We start from the raw sequence: 16,702 nt of genomic DNA, 5'->3' as shown, positions 1-16,702 counted from the left end.
ATCACAACCCTTTAAGCCTAATAATTCAGCCAGTTTTCAGTCCACATAACTTTCCTTTTATCTAGCTTATACCTCAGTTTATCTATGAGGATATTATGGGAGACAATGTCAAAAGGCTTGCTAAAATAAATTAAAAAACTTCCACCGTCCAAGCCAGTCATCTTGTTGTAGAAGGCTGTCAAGTTGGTTGGTCTGGCATGATTTCCCCTCTGCAAATCCAGGCTGACTACTCCCAGTCACCTTTTTGTCCTTCATATGTTTGTAAATGGTTTCTAGGAAGATTTGCTCGGTCTCAAGGCAGTCCTAAATAAAGTGTAGACTTCCATTTTATGAGGGTAGAAAAAACAAGTAAAACCAAATGCAGGGGCTAGAGGGGAGAGGCTTAGTGCTACACTTGCACTTGAGAAGTACCAGCTCTTCAGTGAACCTTGTAGCTAGATCAGCTTTGGTACTGCTGATTGGCAGCAAGTGGCAGGTGTTGCAGAGGCAGTAAGTATTAGGACAGAAGTGTTCAGGCATGAGAGCTTTCCCCCTGGCTGAGGATTCCCTGCATTGTAAAGTCACTGGGATCTCCTGTAGGATGAACTCAGAAGATGAGTCCTGAAGTTTTATATTTAAATATTATCTATGTAGATTTTGCTAGCACAAAAGAGGTTGAGCTAAATTGCTTCTAAGTATAGGGGTCTGTTGAGTTCTTCTATAGTTAGCACTGTTAATAAAGGAATAGCACCTTCATTACATTGAGCTTACTGTGACTCTAAAGAAAAGATTTAGCATTTATTTTAATATATTTATTAGTACAAAAATATCTAAATCTGAGCATTTAGCAATAATTCATTATAATCCTGAAGTCTTTAATATTTAAAGAAAATCTATGATGCAGCTTCTTTGGTAGAAATAGAAGAAAAATCTTCTGCAGTTGGAAAATTAGAGGCTGTGTAGGTGTTGAAATGCCTCCTGCTACACATTCTTAATTGGCAGCAAGCCAGATACTAAGCATTTCTGGTTTAAAGGGAAATGCTCCCCTTTTCTTTCCATTTCTGGCTGATAAAGTTTTCTTGCATCTGGATACAAAATGAATAAAATTTTCAATAAAATAGCTTCTCCTAGTTACCTTGACCTTTTGCATTATTACTGGATAATTCAAAGGTGCACATCTCTTCCTTGCAAGTTGTGTTGTAAGGAGCTGGGGGCTTCATCCACCTTGTGACCCTTTTCTACTCTGAGACTTCTGGATTTCTCAGCTCTGCTTTAAAGCTTTGTTGGAGTTAGTACGTGACACTTAGAGAAATCTGCCATAAACGTGAAAGGCTTCAGTATTCATAGCTTTAAATTAGATAATAAAAGGGTTTTGAATAATGCAAAAATATTGCATGATGTAAATAGATCAGTAATTAATCATTAATTTAAGTCCATTTTCAGTAGTTGACAGAATACCATCCTTTTGCTGAGTTTAGATAATGCTACTGGGAGACGTGTTTTTATTGAGGGCTCATACATGTTTACCAAGGAAGATTGCAGGGATGCCAATGCTAAAATCAGTCTGAAAATCTGTACTCTCATCCATTTTTGCTGGTTTTGAATGGTATTAAAAAGGACTTTGGTGTAACTTTGCCCTGTCAAAACTTGTCAACATTCTTGTGTTTACAGACAATAGTTAAAAATATAGAGTGGTGTATGTGGTAACTAGTCAGAAAAGTGGTTCCTAATACTTTCTAAGAAAATCACATTAGCTTAATTTTACATCAGTAGTAGTCTTAACAGAGAATTAAAAAAATTACAAAAGTACTGATACATTTTCTCAGTTGGAATACACACTGTATTTAAAAAGAATATGCAGTATTGGATTAGTAATTTTCTGTATTCCTAAAGTAAGATAGATACCAAGAGAAAAAAGATAATACATACTAAAAAAGTATAGGAAATGGTGATTGGTTTTATGCTCTGTCAAGTCTTTTCCTGTTGATGTTGAAATTATGTATCTTAAATTTGTCTTGTTTTCAGCCTGTTGAGGTTTTTTAATTAATATTTTTGTTATTACACTCTGATACTGTGAATTCCAGTGTATTTTTCTTACATCTGTGTTGACTTCCATACCTAGCTGTAATTTTTGTTTGCTTTTTATCATTGTATATGTACAGGTGCAATAAAGGAGAAGTCCCCGCTCTGGGAACGATTCCCAAATTTTGCTCAGCAGGTCAAAATGTTGCAGCCCTGATGACAGCGATGTGTGATAACCTTAGTACAGTGTTAACAGCTTTCTGCTCATTTGTTACTCATCTTAGACTTTATGATAACTCTTCTGTTTGGGTTCTTATCTTTCTAATATTTAAGGTGTATGTGGTCCATTAAAAAAAAAAAAAGACAAAAATACTGGTTCCTGGCATTCGTGGTGTGTGGCACCTCTTTAGAACAGTTATTGCCATGACTAAGTTTGTGATGGATCCTTCTTGATTGCTCTGGAACTCGGGGAAATAGGAATGTTATATTTTGTCCCAAATTAGTTATATTAGTTAGATACTATAATCACACAAGCATTTCTAAAGATATTAATTCATGTTCAGGTTGCACATTGGGAAAAGGCTCTTCACTGAGAGGGTGGTTGGCCACTGGAGTGGGGAGTTGGACTCGATGATCTTTATGGGTCCCTTCCAACTTGAGATATTCTATGGTTCTAATATATTCCTACGTGAGCAATCAACAGGACTATATGCAGTGGTGAAGTTAAGCATAAACATGAATGTCTGTAGGACGAAGACTCGTAATGTGTTTCTGTGGGCAGGAGCCATTGTGTACTTACAGTGGAGGTACGTGCCAGGGAGCTAGTCTTTGCATCCGCCTTCAGAGGTGTTTCAAGGGCACTGTCTATCTCATCTATTTAGGCTGAGATAAATTGCTCTTTGTTGAGTCCTATTTATCTCCATTGATTTTAAAGGAAAATTATCTTAGAGGCAGACATACGCTATCTAAGATTAGGTTAATTCCAACATATATGCTTTCAAATTACAGGCACTTTGTGTTATTCTGTACAAGAATGAGATATATCTGCCATAGCAAGATTTACTCTTTCTGGAAGAGGAAGGTTTTGTTAGGGCAGAGGTTTTTCCATGTTAAGACCCGTATACAGAGTGATAGTTTGTAGTTGGTGAGTTAGGTAATTACACCTGTCTGCAGAATGGAAACCTAACCAGAAGTGAACTGGGGTGTGTGTGTGACCCTCCACCTTGCAAAGAGGATTTGAATCCCTGAATTCCTGCCTTCCAGCCTGTACTTTATCTTCCAGAACGTACTGCCCTCTAACATGGGAAATTATGTTTGTGAGGATAGTGAAGAATACTTTCTTTCACAAATACATTGAAATTGCAATTTGCTAAACACAATTAAGTTAATGCTGGTGATACCTAGTTGTTTTTTGAATATTTTCACTGGGAAATTATAGAGTGCAAAGAAAAAAAGTCTTTCCAGTTAGGTATTACAATATTTCTACTGGGGTATTTTAGTCTCTGTTGATTTTAACCAAAGCTTTTACTATTCCTTCTTGCCTGTTACACAAACATATCCTCATTTTTAAAAGCACATTTGTATGCGTTCAGCAAAATCGATCCAAATTAGCCTGCTTGACTGTACCTATAATTTGATTTGATCTTCTGAAAGACAGGAATGTTGAGGATGATGCATTAATGGAACGTGTAAAAATCTTTTCAGCTCTAAATGCTGCGGAAATGCTTTGCATCTTAACTGTGAATTCCCTAGTATACTTCAGAGGCAGAACAAAACTGGAAAGTGGTTGTTGAAATCTACTGTTCTGTGACCAATTTATCTACCTAGTCCCCTTCCTGACCTCATATGTTTCACTAAGAAAACGAAATAATGACAGGATGGGAAGAGATATATGGAAGTATTTAAAAGTACTTTTACTATGAATTTCTTTAAAAATTATGTGTGTAATCATATTGTACATTCAATTATAATGTCACCCTAAGAAAATTGCATATGTACAGTTGAGCTTTGCGTGCTTATTTAAAAATGAGCTGCTTAGCTGTTGGAACAAATCTGAATTTGTTTAGCAAAATGGATTTTATGCATTTAAACAGGAAATAGGATGTGTTGATGTTTAGTTTTATTTTTTATTTTGGCATTCACACCCTTTTGTTTTCTGATTCCGTCCTAGAAGTTTATCCACTTGGGTAGTTTTGATTTTCGTCTCATGCCTTTTCTTCATTGCTACTTACCCTTTCCCTCCTATCCTGCACTTTTTTTTTTTCTTCCTTTTCAATTACGGGATACCTTTGAGAGAGACAGGATTGGGAGAAACATATTAGATCTGTAAGCTAACCAAGTTTTTGCATGCTTCTTTAATCATATTTGTCAATATACATCTGATTGTTTTCCCTACAAAACAGGAAAAAAGGTATATTTCTGTTAACTACACTCAACGTACATGATTTTTTCATTTATATCTTCTATTTGTCCCCTTTCTAAACTTCATCACTTGTATTGTTATAATATAAAAGCTTCCACAAAACCACTGCCCTTATCATCCAGTTTTAAAAGATCTTTCAAACATTTTATATTTTTTTCCAGAGGTACGCTAAAAATTAGAACATTCCATATTAGAAATTACACATAACAGCTTTTATGGTTCATATTTTGATGTTGTTTTCTATTACATATTATGTTAAAAAATGTAATACCTTTCTTGATTTATTATATGAATAACCTGGGTAGTTTGGGTTTGTTGTTTTGGTTTTTTAAATGAAACCTGTGAGCTTGTAATCATCGTAGAGAGTAATGTATTTCATGTATATATTTTTGTAAGTTCTGGCCAGGATATCCAAGGAACAAGTGTGGTGGCAAATCTTCCAGTCCTAATGCGACAGAATCCTGCAGAAACACTTCGTCGGGTTTTACCAAAAATCAGAGTAAGTTCTGTGTAATGAAGTTTGAATGTATCTTTTTCTGCCAGTATTTTAACAAAGGCAAAAAAGCCCACTTTTATCCAACCTACTGGATTAAAAAAAAAAGGTGGGGTTTTTTTCATTTTCTGTTTAATGTACTGAATCAATTTTTTTTTCTTTGGTGTTTCTCCTTTGAGAGCAGAGTCCTTCCTGAAACGAAGGAGTAATAAGAAATGCTGGGGGTTTTTTACCCTTATTTGTCAGGATGTGGAGAAGTGGTAGTCTTTATCTCTCTAATAAAAAGTCTAATATAGGAATACAGTTTTTGATTCTAGTCTTAGGATTTTTTATATAGGGATGGAGAAGAAATTTAAAAGGATGCTCATCAATGTGATGAGGACCTGGGGCCTGGAAAATATTTGTACGGTGGGAGTTGGAGCTCAGTGTGTCTAGATCAGGTGATAATTACTTTGTAAAAGTATCTGCCTGCATAATACTAAAGGACATTCAACTGAAAACAATATATGAAGAAACAGGAATTAGGAACTGAAGACAGAAAAATTATAAATTAAGCAGGCAATTTTAATAATAAATCTGATCAATCTTTGAGCAAATAAGTAAGAAAATTTGTTTTTCATTTTGCAGTGTCATTTAAATCCACACTGAGTGCTGCCTTAGTTGATAAATTAAATGAAACTTAAGTTAATGGGCTCAAGGCAGAGGTAAAAGAGTGAAATATAATGAGATCAGTCTAAATCTAAGTGTTGTCTTCAGGTTTAACCTTTATAAATTAAAACTTTCTGGAATGTATAAAAGTTAAATTTTTTCTTTGGCTTTACTCTTATAAAGCAGGTTCTTCAGTGGTGCTCTGTTATCTAATATTTATTTAATCTATAATAGAAGAACAGTTCTGTTGCACCCATGTTCACTGCACTTTTAACTGCAAAACAGTGTTTCATATCATTAACCACTGGATCTATTTTTTTTTTTTCCTTATCCTTGTTTTTGTTGGAGGAATGGTCCTGACCGTTAAATGGAAACTGTTATAGTCTATAAAGGCATAACCCAACTCAACTGTGATTAGACTCTTGCAAATGTAGTCTCGTATTGCAGGGAAATAAGCTGACTTAAATTACTGCACTTGGTTTCACTTCTGTAGATTGGAAAAAAATCATTTGTGAATTCAAATTTGCACATGCAAAATGAGTTGTATAGTAATTTCAGGGTCCTATTTATCTGGGTAGGGAAATGAGTGAAATACTTGCAGAAAACCAAAAGCAAAAATAAATACTTTTTTTGTTAGAGCTGAGGATAAAACAGATACAGGAAGAAATAAATGCAAGAAATGTTCTAGATGGATACACTGCAAATTTTTATTTCACTTGTGAGAAATTGATAAACCTGGTTACTTTTATAAATAAATGTAGAAATGTATATGTGCAAATTGCTTATTATTCCTTAAAACCTGATTAAATTTAGTTGGAAACGTTTTATATTTTAACAAAAGTGTTTTAGGTTGAAGATGAGCAAAATCAAACATGCAATACAGCAATAAATATGCCAGATCTAAGTAATGATTAAATTGGATGTCAGTATTTTGGTTATGCTAATAAAACAAATACATTGCGTATCATTTAGATGTTAACGTAGGAATGAGATCATGAAATATTTTTTTAAATTTCTATGGTTATAATCAAATGACATCCTTGTATGGGTTCTTTTCCATAGAGATCCCCACTCTGGATTTCTGCATGCACCTCCTCATGAACCTTGGAAGCCATTGAAATGCAGATTTAGGGAAAGCTTAGACATATTTCTCAGCACTTCTTGTTGTGCACGAAATGGCTCATCTGATTGACGAACAAGATTTTTCCAAATGCTGTGATTGCAGAAAACTATGGATACTCTTGTTGAAGTGTATACATCACACCTTACTTGGTGCTGATTAGTTCCAAACTCATTTTCACAGTTATGTATTTTCCTAATATGTCAGTCTCCCCTTGAAAGCTTTTCTTGTTTCCTAGTTGATTTTATAGTTTAAGAGGTGGGGTGATTTTCACCCCGTCTTATTCCTAACATTGATTTTAAGGTCCATCCTCATTGTGTCTTTGAGCTTCCGTAATCTTATGTGTCTTTCTAGTCCTAAATGAAGATTTCTGTCATATCAACACAATTACTAAAATGACTGAGTTTGTTTCTGCTTGCAGCATTCTTTCAAGAGAATTCTGTTGCTGCAGGACATAAAGTGCATTAAACTAGAGGTGAATTTTCTGTTTTCAGTTAATGGAATAAGCCAGGCTTTCTAAATTTTATGAGTTTTGATGCCTGAGTTTAACTTGTAGACATTAGGATAGTTCAAGAACGTGCTAATACCCTTAAATTCCATTAAATACGCTTGTCTGAATAAGATAGGAAAAGTTTTTTTTTTTCCTCCTGAGTGAGAATCTGTGGAGGATCCATGTATAGAAAAATACATTACTTTCTAAATAAATAAGTAAGTATATTTAAGTCATTCAACTTGAGTTCAGTGAAATTGGAATGAGAAGGGGAGACCCATACATTTTCATATGTGGAACTGTACGGTTCTGAGTGCAAACTTCAATGCAGGCAGGTGTATAAGCAATCTAGAAATTTACATTTCAATGTCTCCCGAGGTCCATGAGGAGGCACATCCAGAGAATGTGTTCTCACACATGATTATCCAGAATTGTGTGGATCTGGGGAGGAGACTATTTGGAAACTTTATTTGATGGTAAGTAACCCTGTTTTCCTTGTGTACAAAGTGAATGCATACATAAAATTGAATTTAGCTCCATTATGTTCTGGTCTGCAGTGGTGTCTTAGCATCTACAGTGTGTAGATAGTTCTTTGGATTATTTTGGGGGATATTTTTTTTTGAACAAGTGTAAGCCAAAATCCCAGAACAGTATGCACAGGTATTCTAATGCCAGAAACATTCAAATTACAAAATTGGTAGTTGTCCTTGTTCTTGGCTGTGGCCATTGTAATAACAATGGAGAAACAAGGACAGAGAAAGGCAGTGGCAGTAACAAGAGGGCGGTTTCCATGGCTATTGAATGCAAATATTTAATCACACTGGGATTGGTAAGCTGCACAATGCTGTTTCTTTCTTTTTTTTTCTTTTTTTTTTTTTTTTTTTTTTTCATTTGGAGGAGCAGGAGTACAGAGAATGCTTTTACAAATATACCTGGATGTAAACTGAGACAGTTGTTGAGAGATAAGTAATGGTTCTCTTTGAAATCAGGTAAATTAAAAATTATACATTTATGCACACGAACTGGTTAACAGTTGTGTGATGAAAACTTCTTGTTGTTTTACTTTGAAGCAAGCAAAGTCTACTAAATAATTTCTCAGATGTTGTCTGCAAACTGTATTTTTCTCAGCAAAATTCCTCTGCTATGTAATGCTTAGGTGTATAATGGATATTTTCTTAATCTGATCTAGGCTGATTTTTAAAAAAAATTAAAAAATCAGCTTGTTGCCGTTTAAGCCAACAGGCAGCTAAAACAACCACAGAGCTATTAGCTCACTCCCCCTCCCCCAGTGGGATGGGGGAGAGAATCGGGGGGGGGGGAAAAAGGTAAAACTCACAAATTGAGATAAAGGCAGTTTAATATCACAGAAAAGAAAGATGATAATAATGTACAAAACAAGTGATGCACAGCAGAGTGGCTTACCATCCACAGACCGCCGATGCCCAGCTAGTTCCTCAGCTGTGGTTCCAACCCCCGGGCCAGCTTCCCCCAAGTTATATGCTGAGCATGATGTCATATAGTATGGAATATCCCTTCGGTCAGTTTGGGTCAGCTGTCCTGGCTGTGTCCCCTCCCAGCTTCTTCTGCACCCCCAGCCTACTCACTGGCAGGGCAGTATGAGAAGCCAAAAAGTTCCCACTTGGTATAAACATTACCTAGCAACAACCAAAACATCAGTGTGTTATCGACATTATCCTCATCCTAAATCCAAAACGCAGCACTATACCCGCTACTAGGAAGAAAATTAACTCTATCCCAGCTGAAACCAGGACACAACTTATCACTGATTTTTGACCAGTGATTGGAGAAAACACTCTTCATCTCAAGCACTTTATATATGTGGGTTTGTATCTTTTTTTAAAGTGTTAAATAGGAAGTACTTACTGAATTAAATAGGAACTCTTACTGAGTTTGGAATCACTTGTAAAATGAGTGTAATGCTTTAGTAGTAGAATAATGCACTTTATTTTCTCATAAGATAGATACATTTAGAGAGGTAAACAAATGGAATGTCCACCTAGCTGCTAGATACATACATACTTACAATGAATGCCATGTCATAGATTGCATCCTGCAAGCTCTTTGCATGTGCATAAATCTGAAATTTAAAATTCCTTTTTGTTTCATTCAAAAAATTTAGCAATATTTCATTCACCTGTTATCTTTGTTTAACTTTTGAATTAATGCTTTTAAAGACAGCCTAATTAATTATATTCTTATATGTGAAAGCTAAGTAATAGTAAATGCTGAATTATCTAGATAAATACTCTACTACATCTTGCTTTATTCGTAAGATTCTCTCTCTCTCTCTCTCTCCACACACATGTAGACATTTTCATTTGTGTTCCATGTCAGCTGGCAAGGGATGAAATTTAAATTGCCTTCTGCTATTTTAGTATCTTTCACTAGATGAATGAAATATTTCTTTTTAATTCATGTGCATAAACAGCAGAAGTGCAATTGTTGGCTGGTCTGGTTTTACCTCTCATTTTGTAAAGTAGAAAAATCCACACATATGCATTCATGAAACTGAAAGTCATAAAAATATTATAATTAATTTTCTTAAAAGGTTCATGCTATAAGAGACTTGAATATCTCCAAGTAATTGCTGTGAAGAGAAAGTAATATTACAGCCACTTTTGTGGTTTACTCAGGTTGTTACATATTCCCTCTTAAAAGTGAATGTAAAAATTTGAATGTTCTTTCATTACATTTCTGCCTCATGCTCTAAATTGATATAATTTGTAATTTTACAGGAGGTGCTGCATATTGCAGGAGTGGAAATGCAGTTAACAGCTGCTGTTTCATTTTTGACTGTTCTGCAAGAGGAGTCGGTGTCCATTCATACATACTCCCACTCCTTCCTACACATCATTCTCCAGAACCTGGAACACAGAGATGCAGGTCAGGGCTGTACAACTTTACTGATGGCTGATTACTTTTATGTTTTGTTTCCTTAGTGACCATACAATGCTGTGTAAAGCAGTGAGCATGATCACTGTGACTTTCTATCTAGGCTTGCATGAATGAAAAGATATTTGCGTGCTGACCACTTACATACTGATATTTAAATGAAATTCTGATTGAAGTAAACAAACCACTTTGAAGGATTAAATCCGGAAATTGTTACTGAGTCTGAGTTTCTACTGAAGTACCAGAATTTTGTGGCTGAGAAAATGGAAGGACGATGGTTAATGTTTCTTCTGTGATGATTAGTTTTTCTTAACTTCTTTGACGCTATTTTGAAGACATAAAGAAAAAAACTAGAAAGTTTCAGTGGGCATAAGAAAAGAATGTGCTTCTAAATGAGGGAAATCATCTTTTCGAAACAAACAGCATCACTATTATTTTTGTACAGGAATTGAAAAGGTAAAAGAAATAGGGACAGCATTTGCTTCTCACCTCTCCTACTTCTTAGTTTAAAGTCTTGAATGTTAATTTTGTGGCTTTTAGGTACATAGTTCCTTGAAGAGGCGCATGTAAAAAGCAAGAACTGATTTTGTAAAACTGATATGTGTTTTGTTATACTCATTATATGTACAACATAACATATAACCCATTTCTTTCTAACAGGTGTCAGCAATGCATGGCTAGAAACTCTTCTTGCTGTAATAGAAGCTTTACCAAAAGAGACTATCAGACATGAGGTAATAATATTCTCCCACTTATGCTAACAACAAATTAATAATATTTTGTAAGTTTGTATTTCCCTGCAAGTCTCATTCACTTCAGTAAGATTTGTGGCAGTTCTATGCCTGTGAAAATAGTAATGCTAGGAGAACATACTGTAAGAGAGGACTGTGCTAAATGGTGAGACAGGAAGGTTACATTAAAATTTTTAGTGTTCTTCAGCAAATAAAGACTATTTACTGTAACACTTCCACTGCACTTAGTATTCTCAGTAACATGTTTTTGTGTATCCTGGTTTGGCTTACAGGATAGTATCTCAGTCTGTGTCTTCACGAAGAAACTACATTTTGTTTGCTACTGGACTAAAGTTCTGATTTCTCCTGAATGGGACTGAATGCTAGAGATCCATTTCATTGTGTATTTCAATTGCTCTTGATGTACCAAAACCCTAATGCCCTGCAAACATTCTTACCTTTCACTGTGTAGCTCAAGAAAGAGGAAGGAAGTCTGTCACTAAGTCATAATGTCACTCCCCTTTACTCAATTTATTCAATTTTGTTTCAAGTATTCATATTTCATTAAGTTTAAAAGCTTTGTGACAGCTCTATTTTACTGTGTTTATAATTCGAAACGCTATGGAGATTTAAATATATGATTGTGTAGTATAAAAATACTCATTAAAATTAGTGGGTAATTGAAATCCAGCACTGTTTAAAAAAATAAACTTCGAAAGGGTGAAAAGTTAGGTTGGGGGGAAAAAAAAAGAGAAATTATTCTGGTCACCTCCAAAATCTAACAGTAATTTAAAAGATGCCATTCAAACAAGATGGAGTTTCTCCCCTGATTTGTCTCTAGGAGCGCATTTATAAGTTTCCACTAAAATGTCCTTTGGGAAGATCACAACTGATAAAGCAGTGTTGATTCAGCAGCTATACAGAAAGCTGAATCTGAAAAGAGGCCTTTCATGTTACTTGAAGCATCTGTGTATGAGAACTCGGAATATTCTCGTTGGTAACTTTTTTTGTAAGTAAAATCATAGGACAATCAGATTCCAAGGAAAATAAGGGAAGGTGTGTGTCTTAAACCAAAGCTCAACTTAACCTAGTATCCTGTTTCTGGCAATGGCCACTTCGTAGGAGAGACTGTGTCTAGGCCAGTAAGTGGAGTTAGTATTGCTAGGTGTGATGTGTTTGCTGTCTTAGTTCAAAGACCACAAAAGTAATACTCAGGTTGGTAGATAACTAATGATGTATTTCTTTATGCAGTGTTATAGTTAGAAGCATACCTTATGTACTAATTCTAGTCTGGGTGATGTATTTGTACTTAGAGTGGTAAGAGTCTCTCACCCGAAAATTTCGATTGGTAAGAGGAGAAAAACGCTTTTAGAAGACCGTTGGACTTTTCTGCCTTGTGTATTATCCTTTTGCAGAGCTCTGCAAAAGAGATTGAGTGAGGAGCTGTGGCAGGCTTCAGGAGATACCTCTCTGTATTGTTCTTCTAGGCCTGGCACCTGGATTTCTATGATTATTTCACAGGGCAATAAATAATATATATATCAATATGATGTTCTGCAGACCTTTCTTAGGTTGTTTCTGGCACCACAGAGGAGATCCAACAAATGACAGCAGAGCTCCAATAAAGATGCAGGTTTTCTGTGTCTGTGTGGAAATGAAACCTCTTCCCTACACATCCCCAAAGTATGCATAATCAAGAGGGATCGTTGCCTCAAACTTTACAACAGAGGTGTTTCCTGGGAAAACTTATGAGAGGAAACCTCAGAAAGGCTTCCTTTTCCTTTCTCTGCATATTTTTTTCTCTTGTGCAGGAACATATTTAACAGCTTTTATGAAAATTACCAGCTAATAGATATAAATATTCATATACAACTTAGTCTCAAAAGAAAGACACAAGTAGACAGATGTAAAACTGTGGCTGTGATGCGAATCATAAACTGCTATTTGGGCCAAGATATGGGTTTATTATGCTATCATTAGCACTGAATATTAAATACAGGTTTTCAATAGACTATTAATGTACACGGACATCATTATTGGTAGTAGCAATTAATTCCATGAAAGGTGTAGATGACATTTGGGATATGTTTTTCCAGGTATTTTTTTAAGAAGAATAATACATTATTTACTGTTCACATTTCTTCTTTTTTCTTTAATATAGATCCTGAATCCACTTGTTTCCAAAGCACAGCTTTCTCAAACACTTCAGTCCCGCTTAGTTAGTTGTAAAATCATGGGAAAATTAGCTAACAAATTTGAAGCTCATATGTAAGTAGACTGTACAAATATTTTCATTCTGCAGTATATACCAATACAAGAAAAGTAGACTTTAATGCAAAAATGATATGCTTTTTTTTTTTACAGATCCCTTTATCTGGATATTAATTATTAATAAAAAATGTTCATTATGTAACTAGCATATTCAGACTTGCTGATGTTCATCAGTTTATAACTTCAGTTTGTATGTTCTTCCACAAGTTTAAATGAGTACCGTTTTCATGCCATATTGTTCCATAATGTTTTTCTTACCAGGAAATAAGCCAAACAGTAGATTTCTCTGCAGTTTAGAGACAAAACACAACTTCATCACCTTAGAGTTTCTTGTCATAAAGAGAAGAATCTTGTTCCTAAATGTTTATTTGTCTAATCAAATTTAACATGTAGATATATTTTTTTCTATCTCTAATTATATGGAGGTGTACCAGGAGCCACTGTTACTGCCTGGTATTATTCAGCTCTTAGATTCAGCGTCTGTGGGTTTGGACAGTGGTGTGGAAGAGCAAAGCAATGTTGAAAGTAAATGTGAATAACTTGTCTGCCCAAAGCAGTTGGCAAGATACATTCCTTGGACAGTTTATCTGGGTCTTACAGTAGTCGGACCATTTCACCAAATGCGTTTCCTATCCAGGCAATTGGCCATATGTGATTTTTGCATTACAAAAGAAATCTACTGAGAGCTACTACATGGACAGGAAACATGTCTAGCTGAGGAATTCCACTCTAATAACGATTAGATTGTCTCAAAATGCAAGAATTCAGCATAACAGAAGAGATGAACAGCAGGACCATGTGACAAGACATTTAGGAATAAATTTCTTTAAATTATGATTTTTTTTTTTTCTTCAATAAAAAGAACTGGAAGCAACCAGAAGGAAGCTATCTACATCTTCATTTGCTATGTAGGCTACACTTGTTGCACATGCAAAAGTTAATGAGCATGGTAAAACAGTATTTTTTGAGAATATTACCAAAGCCTTCAAATCTTTTATCTTCAAAATTTGTAGAATTCTGGCAGAATCACAATTGTTTTTATTTATTTGATGTTACATTCTCATGAAAATAAAGTGACATTCCAGATTACTCGGAATCTTATGAGAAATTATAATAGCATTAACCATAATAAGTTCAAATAATCACACCTTCTTTTGTTGGGTTTCTTTAATATGCTTCCTTGCTGTTTGGAAATAGGAAACGGCTCGTTTCAGTGAACAGATAGTAGCACCATTTCTGTACGGAAGCTACATGTTAAGAAGATGGCTGAGAATTTTCTGGGACATATTGATCATCTAGTAGAGGGCTCTAAGTGTAGTTTAGAGGGCTGAAAAGAGATCTGGATCCACAGGTTTTGAATGTGACAGGCTGAATAAGAGTCATGATACACTCTCATTCCCCTTGCAGGAGGGGTCTTGGTATTTATATAGGCAATATGTAAGCATGTCTTCACATTCTTCTTCAGAATGGCACCATTTTTCCTCATAAAATTTGTATGATAATAAAACCCCTTTTCTTTTATATTTCACATGACTCCCAGGGTATTTTATAGAGTATTGAAAAAGTTCTGACCTTAGAATGGAACATTAGTTTTCCTACCCTCTGTTACAACAGCTAGTTACAAACAAGTCTTTTTTGGAAGTAATCCCTATTTCAGAGTATTGTAAAATGCCAGCCTCCCAAGACTTTGTACGGTTTTTGAAACTTGAGGCCAAATTTTGCTGTAAGAAGTAAATTAATTTCCATTGGAATGAGTGGAGGCTGCGCAAGCTGGCTTGAAAATTTGCTTGTCTGTGTCTTCATATTATTTCTCTTGAGTTTTGCAACAACATAAGGATTTGGATAGAGCTATTTTATGAATACTCATGACAGCATCTTGGGCAGTGAAAGGAAACACAATGGCTGATTCTGCCAAGTTGTAGTATGTGTTTTTAATTAAATAGAATTCAAAATAGTTATTTTGTACCTGCCATTGATTTAACATGAATACTTGGGTCTACTTGCTTAAAGTCATTGCAGTACTGAAGCTTTTAATCTTAAATTCTTTTTTCTATTTTCTTCCCAAATATCTCTTTGGTGATACATGTCTTCCAAAGATGAGATATTAGAGACAATTAATTGGTGTTTACAATTCCATTTATATAATTCTTTGTATTCTTACAGTGACTGTTCAAAAATTGTAGTGAAGATGGTTATTAAATGAGGACAGCATCTCTAAGCCTACCTAGTATTTTATTAGTATAAAAAAAAAATGGAAGAAATAGGAGCAAATTATAATGACTGTAAATAATCCTTTTTCTGTTTCTTTATAGCACATATTTGTGTCTGATATACAGTATTCTTTTATAATTCTAAATTCTCAGAAAAATCATTTACCATGTGTGATAAATGTGTTTTAAAAAATGCCATTAGAAGTAATATATGGGTAAAATTTAAGTACTACAGAGTAGGTTTTATATATTCTTGTTCTGTATATTAATAAAAAATATTCATATTTTAGTATTAAAAGAGAGATTCTTCCCTTGGTAAAATCACTGTGCCAGGATGTGGAATATGAAGTTAGAATTTGCATGTGTCGGCAACTGGAACATATAGCTCAAGGAATAGGGTGAGTACAATTTGTATAACTGCTGCTAAATGCAAAATCTTTCTCTGAGATATTTAATGGTAACCTAAAAGCTGCTTTTAAGATTTCTAACTTAATTCATGCGTACTCAATAATAAATTTGGAGTGTACAGATGTGTTCTTAGGAATTGGCTGTTGGCAGTTGGCTCTTTTCCATTTTAAGATTTTTGTAAATCTGATAGTAAAATTGCTGAACCATGCAAAGAGTTTTTTGTAAATAATGAGTTCGTCTATAGCTTCTTGAAATAATCTCAATTATCCGTTGATGTCATTGGGCTTATTTAAAAATGGAAGAGGATTATGGCAAGTATTAGCAGTTTCTAATAATTACTGTGCAGTTTTTTGCAAAAGGGTGCTAAATGTGTTTTTGCCTAGACCCTTCCCAATGATTTAGATGCTTTAATCCCATAAGAAATGGTGAACTGTCAGTATTTTTGATATGTAAACTATTGCAGTGTTTCATATTGAGGATGAATAGGTAGTAGGAAAACTAAAGACAAATAAATAAACAGAAATAAGCACATTTTTAGGTAAATATTGAAGACATAATGTGACAACAGTTCCAATGCTAATTTTTACTGTTTAGTGATGTTACCTAAATTATATCATGTTATTTTTTCTTAACTTTTATGCCTATTTAATCATCTGTTTGGAAGAATACTCTTAAACTACATCTCGATTTGCTGGTAGCAATAATAAACTCTGTAAGGTACAAATCACTTTGATTATAAACATTTGAAAGTATTATTGTTCATACTGATTTACGAAAAGGACAGCTGTTACTTTTTTAGTCTGATTGGAAGAAGTATTTTGGGCATTTTTATTTCAGTAAAAATCTGGCATCCTGGAGGTTGTGATCAGTTCTGTATTAAAAACTGTGATTGAAATGACAGTCTAAACTCTTTGTACACAGTCATTCAAAGTGTCAAACATAGTTTAGATTTTGTCATCTTGGTTAATGCTCATGTAAAGTAATTTTATCAGAGT

At 34.6% G+C, this 16,702-nt stretch overlaps 1 protein-coding gene across 1 annotated transcript in view; it reads left to right on the top strand.

The window, feature by feature from the left end:
- The window catches only part of PPP4R4 (protein phosphatase 4 regulatory subunit 4), a 68,356-nt gene that overhangs the window by 19,921 nt on the left and 31,733 nt on the right, over positions 1-16,702 (top strand). The window contains 5 exon segments of the mRNA XM_075753640.1: positions 4,820-4,922; positions 9,931-10,078; positions 10,748-10,821; positions 12,980-13,086; positions 15,590-15,697. Coding sequence (XP_075609755.1) covers positions 4,820-4,922; positions 9,931-10,078; positions 10,748-10,821; positions 12,980-13,086; positions 15,590-15,697 — 540 coding nt within the window.

This window comes from Balearica regulorum, chromosome 5 (assembly GCF_011004875.1).
Source record: "Balearica regulorum gibbericeps isolate bBalReg1 chromosome 5, bBalReg1.pri, whole genome shotgun sequence".
Classification (NCBI taxonomy): Eukaryota; Metazoa; Chordata; class Aves; order Gruiformes; family Gruidae; genus Balearica; species Balearica regulorum.
The sequence above is the reverse complement of the archived record's forward strand: the minus strand, read 5'-3'. Positions and strand labels throughout refer to the sequence as shown.